The sequence below is a fragment of the Gymnoscopelus braueri genome, assembly GCF_963280865.1.
Source record: "Gymnoscopelus braueri genome assembly, chromosome: 6".
In the NCBI taxonomy this organism is placed as follows: domain Eukaryota; kingdom Metazoa; phylum Chordata; class Actinopteri; order Myctophiformes; family Myctophidae; genus Gymnoscopelus; species Gymnoscopelus braueri.
Genome location: NC_137607.1, coordinates 402,501 through 415,000, shown reverse-complemented (window position 1 = coordinate 415,000; position 12,500 = coordinate 402,501). Strand labels below are relative to the sequence as shown.

Here is a 12,500-nt window from a genome sequence, read left to right as displayed (position 1 = left end):
GTCCCACGACAGATTGGACGATGCTCTAATTCGCGCACTATGTCTAAGATGAAAGAAGGCAATCTTTGTAACATGATTAATGTGTGTATTACAATTAAATTCAGAATCAATAATAACCCCCAGGTTCTTTTCTGTAGTGTTACTTTCTACAGTCAGGTTACTGAGTCTACTTATTATTGATTCTCTCTGCGCACTAGAACCAATTATGAGAAATTCTGTTTTATCCTCATTTAGCTTAAGGAAGTTCTCACTCATCCAGCATTTTATACTGGACAGACAGGTCAACAACGGGTCTAGAGCGCAGGGGGCGACTGGAGCTACAGAAAGATATAGCTGGGTATCATCAGCATAGAAATGGAAATTCACTCCGTGATCGGAAATAAGTTCTCCCAGTAGCAATATATACAGGGAGAACAATAAGGACCAAGAATTGAGCCCTGTGGAATACCAGAACAGATGTCGTGTTTGTCTGAATCAAGATCAGCTAGACTGACAAAATAGCTTCTGCCTGTTAGGTAGGAGTAAAACCAGGACAAGGCCGTGCCTGACAAACCAATCCAGTACTCCAGGCGTTGTATTAAAATTGTATGATCAATTGTATCAAATGGAGTAGGAGAATGGATACATTTTTGTCGTCCGCGGACACCCTAAGATCATTAATTACTTTTACAAGTGTTGTTTCTGTGCTGTGACCTTTCCTGAAGGCAGATTGGAATTTGTTATGAACGTTATTATTCTGTAGAAACAGGGCCGGTGCTAGGCAATTTGGCGCCCTAGGCAATATTTTTACTGGCGAATGTTAAAAATGTTGTTATCAAAAAAAGAGAGGAGAGAGGTTACTGTGTGTGTGCTGAGTTGTGTGTATTGTAATGTAACCACTGTGTTGCGTTGTGTTGTGTTGTGTTGTGTTGTGTTGTGTTGTGTTGTGTTGTGTTGTGTTGTGTTGTGTTGTGTTGTGTTGTGTTGTGTTGTCTAGGATTGTGGAGAGAGGTTACTACAGTGAGAGAGACGCAGCTCATGTCATTAAACAAATACTGGAGGCTGTAGCGGTAAGACTTACACCATCTTATTACAACATCTTACACCATCTTATTACGCCTCATGCCTCCCTACACCTAAAATAGCAGATATACAAGCTGCTACATCTGTATTTTTTGGCATAGAGACTTGGGGCTCTATCTTGCGCAGCGCTTTACCCTTTAGCACTACCCGCTACCCATGAATTACACACAAGGCAGCTGGCACTATCCCAACGTCTGCACTATCCCAACGTCTGCACTACCCCAACGTCTGCACTACCCCAACGTCTGCACTACCCCAACGTCTGCACTACCCCGCTATACATTATGCTGACTCCGTTATTTGAGCCTGAGGTGTGTATATATATATATCTATATATATATCTATATATATATCTATATATATATATATATATATATATATATATATATATATATATATATATATATATATATATCTATATATATATCTATATATATATATATATATATATATATATATATATATATATATATATATATATATATATATATATATATATATCTATATATATATATATATATATATATATATATATATATATACTGTATGTATTGTATGTAAGGCTCATGCATTATGACGTCATCTAGTGGATTAATGTTACACAGATTTACCATGAAATGGTATTGTAATCCCCCCCCCCACACACACACACACACACACACGCACGCACGCACGCACGCACGCACGCACGCACACACACACACACACACACACACACACACACACACACACACACACACACACACACACACACACACACACACACACACACACACACACACACACACACACACACACACACCTCACTACTATGGAGATTAAAACCAGAGGATTATAACACTGGATACTAACCTCACATTAAAAACTAGAATATTCACATTCAAAATATTAATATCTTTGTCTTGTTTCGTTTCAAATATTTTTTATTTTGAAGCACAGGATAGGATTATACATTTCTGTTATATATATTATATATTATATATTATATATTATATATATTATACATTTCTGTTATATATATTATATACTATATATATTATACATTTCTGTTATATATATAATATATAATATATAATATTATATATTATACATTTCTGTTCATATACATGGTTTGCTTCCTTAATATCTTAGTCTTGTATCGATGGTTAAGGACAGATAATGAAGTGTGTGTGTGTGTGTGTGTGTGTGTGTGTGTGTGTGTGTGTGTGTGTGTGCGTGCGTGCGTGCGTGCTTGCGTGCGTGCGTGCGTGCGTGCGTGCGTGCGTGCGTGCGTGCGTGCGTGCGTGCGTGCGTGCGTGCGTGCGTGCGTGCGTGCGTGCGTGCGTGCGTGCGTGCGTGCGTGCGTGCGTGCGTGCGTGAGAGTAGTATCTTCATGAGAACGGAGTTGTCCACAGAGATCTGAAACCAGAAAACCTGCTTTATGCTGATATGTCACTGGATGCTGCTCTGAAGATAGGTAGATATAACACCACCTATTGGACACCTACTGTTACTACATATATAACATATAACACCTCTTACTGTACACCTACTGTTACTACATATATACACATAACTACAGATATAACACCTCCTACTGGTCACCTACTGTTACTACATATATACACATAACTACAGATATAACACCTCCTACTGGTCACCTACTGTTACTACATATATACACATAACTACAGATATAACACCTCCTACTGGTCACCTACTGTTACTACATATATACACATAACTACAGATATAACACCTCCTACTGGTCACCTACTGTTACTACATATATACACATAACTACAGATATAACACCTCCTACTGGTCACCTACTGTTACTACATATATACACATAACTACAGATATAACACCTCCTACTGGTCACCTACTGTTACTACATATATACACATAACTACAGATATAACACCTCCTACTGGTCACCTACTGTTACTACATATATACACATAACTACAGATAACTACAGATATAACACCTCTTACTGGACACCTACTGTTACTACATATATACACAGTGATGAGCTGTGGATTTTTGAACTAGGGGGGCTATATTTTCTGACGTCACGTGCACGTGCACGCTTGTGCACATAGCCAATCAGCTCAGTGCTAGTTGAAATACTGTATTCAACATGTGATTTTTAATGTAATTATATCTTATTATTTAGTTGCATTGTTAATTTGTTGTTTTTATTTTTGTTTCAATTAATTAATTATTTTATTTTCCTTTTAGTTTTATATAAAAGCCCTTTACATAGACTCACCCACACATAAGTACTTAAAATAATCAGACAACTTGTCTTTGTCTTGTCTCAGAGAACTGGGTCCTCTTCTAAGCGATCCCCTTCACACTCTGCAGTGCAGAGACTGTTGTCTCTCATTGTGAGAGGAATGCACACATTCAATTCAAGTCCATGGCTTTTTTCGAGTAGCCTAATGTTATGCAAAGCAGCCAGGTAGACGCTATTGAGAACGGCTCGCCGCTGACGGCGCGAACCTTGAGAGGCTATTGTTTAAACTTTAAGGTGTTAAGACCGCAGCTGACGGTGCGTGCTCGCGCGTGCATGTGGAGCTCCCAGCCCCCCAGCCAGCGCCAGAACTAAGGGGTCGCCGACCCCCCATAGCACCCCCTACAGCTCATCCCTGTATATACACATAACTACAGATATAACACCTCCTACTGGACACCTACTGCTACTACACCTACTGTAACTACATATATATACACATACAGCTGTATGCAGACGTGTCTCTGTCTGAAGATAGGTAAATATAAAACCATCTACTGGACACCTACTGTAACTACACATAACTACACATACATATATTATGATATTTAACATTTATAAGGATGTAATGAATGATATAATGATATAATGTTTGATGTAATGATGTAATGAATGATGCAATGAATGATTTAATGATGATGTAATGTTTGTTTCCAGCTGACTTTGGTTTGTCTAAAATCATTGATGAACAAGTTACTATGAAGACTGTCTGTGGAACCCCTGGATACTGTGGTGAGACAGCTGTCTGTCTGTCTGTCTGTATATCTGTCTGTCTGTCTGTCTGTCTGTCTATCTGTCTGTATATCTGTCTGTCTGTCTGTCTGTCTGTCTGTCTGTCTGTCTGTCTGTCTGTCTGTCTGTCTGTCTGTCTGTCTGTCTGTCTGTCTGTGTGCCTGTCTGTCTGTCTGTCTGTCTGTCTGTCTGTCTGTCTGTCTGTCTGTCTGTCTGTCTGTTGAATACATGTATATCAGTGTATAAGTAAATATTTATTATTTATATATTGGTCTTCCATTGAATTTATAATAGATTTTAACATGATATCAATCAGCATCATCAAGCCCCGCCCCCTATGAGCCTCAGATCTTCAGATAAAGCAGGTTGCTGGTTCCAAAGTGTCTTTTGAAAACAAAAGGGCCGGGTTTCCCAAAGGGATCCTGCGTACGGACTTACGTGCGGTCCTTACGAAGGGTCTTACGTAAGAGCCTCTCTCCACAACGCCTACGCAGTACCTTAGCTTAGCATGAACGTAAGGTCGGAGCTGTCCTATCAATCGATGCCAGACTAACCGATTGTTCCAGGGAGTTTGGCTGTAACTAGTGGGATTTTACTCGGCCCATCAGTAGAATAATGCTGAAAAATAACACGCTTTAAGAGCTGGTGGTAACTGTGACTGCACAATACCCTGGTTTTAATGTTTAAACTCTAGGACTTCCTCTTTCTATATCAATGTAGGCTATAACATGAAGATAGACAGTGGTTTACTGTGGATGTTTAAACTAATGGAGCGCAACGTCAGGCGCGCGTGCACACGCTCGCGCATACACGTGCATGTGAGCGATCCTATTTAATATGTAGGCCTATTTGTTAACCCACAATCGATTTTAATTTACTTGCATAAATCTTTTAAAAATAGCAGATCTACAAGCTCACAACGCCTCGTGTTGTGAGCTTGTAGATCTGCTATTTTCAAAAGATTTTTATACATATTAAATTTGTGAAATGGGACATTCTGCAGTTTAAGTATATTTAATGTACATGTTTATCTCAGCATCATCTATCTACCTTTAGTTAACTTGGCATATGCTTAATATTTTTATAAGAGGATTTGTAAACGTTGGGTCATGCATAAAGCATGAACGCTTTTATTATAAGCTCTTTACATAGATTGTGCATTACATTCACCCATTCACACACAACATTCATTCGGGAAACGGGTTTGCTTCTAAATTACTTCGTCCAGGAGGTCTTACCTGCGGTTTCCCAAAACCAGTTAGGCAGACACGCTGTGCTCTTGAGAACCTGCGACGGTGGTGTTTCCCGAAGCCTGTTAGTACGCACAACCAGCTGCTACTAATGAAGGTAGTACGTAGCGGGTTTGCTAATACGCAGCTGCGTAGGAGGCTCTTACGCAGCCGCGTAGGAGGCTCTTACGCAGCTGCGTAGGAGGCTCTTACGCAGCCGCGTAGGAGGCTCTTACGCAGCTGCGTAGGAGGCTCTTACGCAGCTGCGTAGGAGGCTGTTATGCAGCTGCGTAGGAGGCTCTTATGCAGCTGCGTAGGAGGCTCTTACGCAGCTGCGTAGGAGGCTGTTATGCAGCTGCGTAGGAGGCTCTTACGCAGCTGCGTAGGAGGCTCTTACACAGCTGCGTAGGAGGCTCTTACGCAGCTGCGTAGGAGGCTCTTACGCAGCTGCGTAGGAGGCTGTTATGCAGCTGCGCAAGCTACGCACGACCTGAAATCTCTTTGGGAAACCCCGGCCATGGTCCGTACGAAAAGAATCCTCATATGCGGTCTGTCTGTCTGTCTGTCTGTCTGTCTGTCTGTCTGTCTGTCTGTCTGTCTGTCTGTCTGTCTGTCTGTCTGTCTGTCTGTCTGTCTGTCTGTCTGCAGCTCCAGAGATCCTCAGAGGTAATGCTTACGGTCCAGAGGTGGACATGTGGTCAGTAGGAGTCATCCTCTACATCCTGTAAGTATTATTATTATCATCATCATCATCATCATCATCATCATCATCATCATCATCATCATTATTATTATTATTATTATTATTATTATTATTATTATTAGTTGTGTGTGTGTGTGTGTGTGTGTGTGTGTGTGTGTGTGTGTGTGTGTGTGTGTGTGTGTGTGTGTGTGTGTGTGTGTGTGTGTGTGTGCGCGTGTGTGCGTACGTGTGTGCGTGTAGGTTGTGTGGGTTTGAACCGTTCTTTGACAGTAGGGGGGATCAGTATATGTACAGTCGGATCCTGAACTGTGATTATGAGTTTGTGTCTCCGTGGTGGGATGACGTGTCTGTCAACGCTAAAGACCTGGTGAGTACACACACACACACACACACACACACACACACACACACACACACACACACACACACACACACACACACACACACACACACACACACACACACACACACACATTTAACATCTTTATTCACGTTCACATTTAACAAGAAGTTCTTGAACACAAACAGTAGTAGATGAACAAGATTGTAAAATTAAAAATATTTCAGGAAACAGGAAGCAACGCCTCCTCCATAATTTGGAGACTGACAATTATCACAGACACTGAACACAATGTATCCATAATGGCCGGGTTTCCCAAAGCGATTTCAGGTCGTGCGTAGCTTACGCAGCTGCTTAAGAGCCTCCTACGCAGCTGCTTAAGAGCCTCCTACGCAGCTGCGCATTAGTAAACCCGCTACGCACTACCTTCATTAGAAGCAGCTGGTTGTGCGTTACGTGCTATCTACCTGACTTCGGGAAACACCACCGTCGCAGGTTCTCAAGAGCACGGCGTTTTGGCTTTGGGAAACCTAAGACCATAAGACCTCCTGGACCAAGTCATTTAGAAGCAAACTCGTTTCCCGAAAGGCTTCGTAGCCTACGTAGTGCTGTCCTACGCAGCAGTTTGTTAGATCTACAAGCTCACAACGCGACGCGTTGTGAGCTTGTAGATCTGCTATTTATTATGTGCGTGTGTGTGCGTGTGCGTGTGCGCGTGTGCGTGTGCGTGTGCGTGCGCGCGCGCGCGCGCGCGTGTGTGTGTGTGTGTGTGTGTGTGTGTGTGTGTGTCAGGTCAGTAAGCTGATAGTTCTGGACCCTCTGAAGCGGCTGAGCGTCCAGGAGGCTCTACAGCACCCATGGGTGCTCGGCAAGGCGGCTCGTTTCTCCCACATGGACTCCACCCAGAGGAAGCTGCAGGAGTTTAACGCACGACGCAAACTCAAGGTTCAAATTAACCCTTTAAATTGAACTTAACACTTTAACACTTAAAATTAAACTTAACACTTTAACACTTTAAATTAAACTTTACACTTTAACACTTTAAATTAAACTTAACACTTTAAATTAAACTTAACACTTTAACACTTTAAATTAAACTTAACACTTTAAATTAAACTTAACATTTTAACACTTTAAATTAAACTTAACACTTTAAATTAAACTTAACCCTTTAACATTTTAAATTAAACTTAACACTTTAACATTTTAAATTAAACTTAACACTTTAAAAACTTAACACTTTAACACTTTAAATAACACTTTAAATTAAACTTAACACTTTAAATTAAACTTAACACTTTAACACTTTAAATTAAACTTAACCCTTTAACATTTTAAATTAAACTTAACACTTTAAAAACTTAACACTTTAACACTTTAAATAACACTTTAAATTAAACTTAACACTTTAAATTAAACTTAACACTTTAACACTTTAAATTAAACTTAACCCTTTAACATTTTAAATTAAACTTAACACTTTAAAAACTTAACACTTTAACACTTTAAATTAAACTTAAAGGGCAAGACCACTTTGTTAGAGGTTTGGGTTGTGTAGTTACCTTGCCATGATGTAACTCTAAAGGTGGACTAGAAATCAAAAATAATTGTTCCATTGTTTAGAAATTGATAATTCAAAATATTCTCCTCATTGACTTACATTGTGCGGTAAAAACAGCTCTCAAAGTCACTCTTTTAGCATGTAAACAAACAAACAAAGCTGATTCTGACAATATAGAACATCACCAAACCCAGTACTGTTTGTTTTTTTAATAAAAATGTCAACTTCCTGTTGATTTTACTATTTGAAGATCCGGATCCGGATCCGCGGATCCAGTCCGGGTTTTCTTCTTAATAAAAATAGCAAAATCAACAGGAAGTTAACATTTTTATTAAAAAAATAAACAGTACTGGGTTTGGTGATGTTCTATATTGTCTGAATCAACTTTGTTTGTGTTTGTTTACATGCTAAAAGAGTGACTTTGAGAGCTGTTTGACCGTACAATGTAAGTCAATGAGGAGCATATTTTGAATTATCAATTTCTAAACAATGGAACAATTATTTTAGATTTCTTGTCCACCTTTAGAGTTACATCATGGCAAGGTAACTACACAACCCAAACCTCTACCAAAGTGGTCTTACCCTTTAACACTTTAAATTAAACTTAACACTTTAACACTTTCAATTAAACCTAACACTTTAAATTAAACTTAACACTTTAACCCTTTAAATTAAACTTAACACTTTAACCCTTTAAATTAAACTTAACACTTTAACCCTTTAAATTAAACTGAACACTTTAACCCTTTAAATTAAACTTAACACTTTAACACTTTAAATTAAACTTAACACTAAAGAACAAACTCAGACTTACTTAGACTAAACCAGGGTGTTAATTAAATCATGAAGGTTGTTTATGTCAACAGTAGAAATATATATTATTTTATTATTTTCTTGTCATATTTTATTATTATAATATTCATAATATTATTCATATTCTATATTATTATAATATATCAGTTATATTTTATATTATTATAATATTTATAATATTATTTATATTCTATATTATTATAATATTATTTATATTCTATATTATTATAATATATCAGTTACATTTTATATTATTATATTATTTATATTCTATATTATTATAATATTATTTGTATTCTTTATTATTATAATATATCAGTTATATTCTATATTATTATAATATTATTTATATTCTATATTATTATAATATATCAGTTATATTCTATATTATTATTAAAAAAAATTATATTCTATATTATTATAATATATCAGTTTTATATTATGATATTATTTATTATATAATTTATATTCTATATTATTATTATATTATTTATATTCTATATTATTATAATATATCAGTTATATTTTATATTATTATATTATTTATATTCTATATTATTATAATATATCAGTTATATTTTATATTATTATATTATTTATATTCTATATTATTATAATATTATTTGTATTCTTTATTATTATAATATATCAGTTATATTCTATATTATTATAATATTATTTATATTCTATATTATTATAATATATCAGTTATATTCTATATTATTATTAAAAAAAATTATATTCTATATTATTATAATATATCAGTTTTATATTATGATATTATTTATTATATAATTTATATTCTATATTATTATTATATTATTTATATTCTATATTATTATAATATATCAGTTATATTTTATATCATTTTCCAGGCAGCCATGAAAGCCGTTGTCGCCACCAGTCGGATGCACGAGAGTTCTCGGCGTAGAACCGACAGCTGTGAGATGCCTGGCTCAGGAGGAGGAGTCTCCAGGCAGGGCAGCATACAACAGGAACCGCCCCCTGAGGCCTCAGACCACGCCCCCTCACCCACGCCCCTTTCCCAGGAGGAGGAGGCGGAGCATCAGGACCAGAGCGCTCCGAGCCCCGCCCTCAAACCCCCTTCAGCCAATGTCCTTCCAGCGGGGGCCGCGGCTCCTGGTTGTCCCGCCCCCACCAGACCTCCTCTGAAGATCGATAGGCTGCACCAGGCGTCTGTCATCTCCGCCCCCACAGCCAGCGGCCAATCGCGGCTGCCCCAGAGGAGTTGCTCCTCAGTAGACTCCGCCTCCAGGGCAGAGACTTCCCCTGTGTTGGCCACGCCCCCAAGTCCGAAGAATCTGACCAATGGCTTCCCAGGGGGGGCGGAGCCTAGCAGTAAGACAGCCCACTGCCAGTGAGAGATGGGAGGGGCCAGATCAAACTATAGTATAGCCCAACAACACACACACACACACACACACACACACACACACACACACACACACACACACACACACACACACACACACACACACACACACACACACACACACACACACACACACACACACACACACAGACACAAAGATGACCAAGTGACTTCACAATGTCTTGTGGGTGAAGATGGCCGATCAGCACGGAATGACCTTACAGTGAGGACATGTGATGTTTGGGGGCGGGGCTAGACGAGGACATGTGATGTTTGGGGGCGGGCCTAGGTGAGGACATGTGATGGTTGGGGGCGGGGCTAGACGAGGACATGTGATGTTTGGGGGCGGGGCTAGGCGAGGACATGTGATGTGTGGGGGCGGGGCTAGACGAGGACATGTGATGTTTGGGGGCGGGGCTAGGCGAGGACATGTGATGGTTGGGGGCGGGGCTAGGTGAGAGAGAGGAGCTGTCGCTTCTGTCCAGCTTTATGGACTTTTCAGACTCTGCTACACCATTATTCTTATTCTTATTCTTACCATTCTGTTGGATATCAGCCTCCCAGGTCTCTGGATCCAGACCACTGGCCTTTACGGCGTCCTTAAAGAGTTTCCGCTGGCCGCCGCGGCGCCGCGTGAGCCATGGTGTCTGGGACCTCGTCCTGCCTCCTGAGGCTCATATGGAAGGCATTGAGCTGCTTTGCATGCCGGCTACACGGTCCATGTCTCACAGGCGTACAGCAGCGGCACCGTAGACTTTCAGTTTGGTCTGTAGGCTCTCTCTGCTCCCAGACAGAAGTGTTGCCCTGTGCATGACCTCCTCATCCATGTTGTCCACGAGAGACAGGCTGCTGCCTATAGGTAGACACACTTTTCAGCAGCTTTGAGGTGTTGATGAGGGGCTCAGTGTATCGCTAACCCTAACCCTAACCCTGTATCGCTCAATGAGGTGTTGATGAGGGGCTCAGTGTATCCCTAACCCTAACCTTAACCCTGTATCGCTCAATGAGGTGTTGATGAGGGGCTCAGTGTATCAATGAGGTGTTGATGAGGGGCTCAGTGTATCAATGAGGTGTTGATGAGGGGCTCAGTGTATCAATGAGGGGCTCAGTGTATCAATGAGGGGCTCAGTGTATCAATGAGGTGTTGATGAGGGGCTCAGTGTATCAATGAGGGGCTCAGTGTATCAATGAGGTGTTGATGAGGGGCTCAGTGTATCAATGAGGGGCTCAGTGTATCAATGAGGGGCTCAGTGTATCGCTCAATGCACAAACAATGTCGTCTGCAAAGAAGAAGTGACGAACAGTGGTCGTCTGCACCTGGTTTTTGCCTGGAGTCTTGGCAGATTGAACAGCTTGCCATCAGTGCGGTAGCACAGGTCGATCCACATCGGTCCCTAGACCCCATGTCGCTAGACCCCATGTCCCTAGACCGTGTCCCTAGACCCCATGTCCCTAGACCCCATGTCCCTAGACCCCATGTCGCTAGACCCCATGTCCCTAGACCGTGTCCCTAGACCCCATGTCCTTAGACCCCATGTCCCTAGACCCCATGTCCCTAGACCCCATGTCCTTAGACCCCATGTCCCTAGACCCCATGTCCCTAGACCCCATGTCCTTAGACCGTGTCCCTAGACCCCATGTCCCTAGACCCCATGTCCTTAGACCCCATGTCCCTAGACCCCATGTCCCTAGACCCCATGTCCCTAGACCCCATGTCCCTAGACCCCATGTCCCTAGACCCCATGTCCCTAGACCCCATGTCCCTAGACCCCATGTCCCTAGACCCCATGTCCCTAGACCATGTCCCTAGACCCCATGTCCTTAGACCCCATGTCCTTAGACCCCATGTCCCTAGACCCCATGTCCTTAGACCCCATGTCCCTAGACCCCATGTCCCTAGACCCCATGTCCTTAGACCCCATGTCCCTAGACCATGTCCCTAGACCCCATGTCCTTAGACCCCATGTCCCTAGACCCCATGTCCCTAGACCCCATGTCCTTAGACCCCATGTCCCTAGACCCCATGTCCCTAGACCCCATGTCCTTAGACCGTGTCCCTAGACCCCATGTCCTTAGACCGTGTCCCTAGACCCCATGTCCCTAGACCCCATGTCCTTAGACCCCATGTCCCTAGACCGTGTCCCTAGACCCCATGTCCCTAGACCCCATGTCCCTAGACCGTGTCCCTAGACCCCATGTCCTTAGACCCCATGTCCCTAGACCGTGTCCCTAGACCCCATGTCCTTAGACCCCATGTCCCTAGACCCCATGTCGCTAGACCCCATGTCCCTAGACCGTGTCCCTAGACCCCGTGTCCCTAGACCCCATGTCCCTAGACCCCATGTCCTTAGACCCCATGTCCCTAGACCGTGTCCCTAGACCCCAT

At 41.3% G+C, this 12,500-nt stretch overlaps 1 protein-coding gene across 1 annotated transcript in view; it reads left to right on the top strand.

Annotated features, from left to right (window-relative positions):
* LOC308087780 (calcium/calmodulin-dependent protein kinase type IV) overlaps positions 1 to 10,271 on the top strand; it is a gene marked incomplete at its 5' end in the record, with an annotated part of 23,877 nt that extends 13,606 nt beyond the window's left edge. The window contains 7 exons of the mRNA XM_080431937.1: positions 977 to 1,049; positions 2,428 to 2,518; positions 4,001 to 4,075; positions 5,953 to 6,028; positions 6,248 to 6,374; positions 7,140 to 7,292; positions 9,597 to 10,271. Coding sequence (XP_080288063.1) covers positions 977 to 1,049; positions 2,428 to 2,518; positions 4,001 to 4,075; positions 5,953 to 6,028; positions 6,248 to 6,374; positions 7,140 to 7,292; positions 9,597 to 10,103 — 1,102 coding nt within the window. The 3' untranslated portion in view covers positions 10,104 to 10,271. The remainder of the gene's footprint in view (positions 1 to 976; positions 1,050 to 2,427; positions 2,519 to 4,000; positions 4,076 to 5,952; positions 6,029 to 6,247; positions 6,375 to 7,139; positions 7,293 to 9,596) is intronic.
* Between the last annotated feature and the right edge of the window lie 2,229 nt (positions 10,272 to 12,500).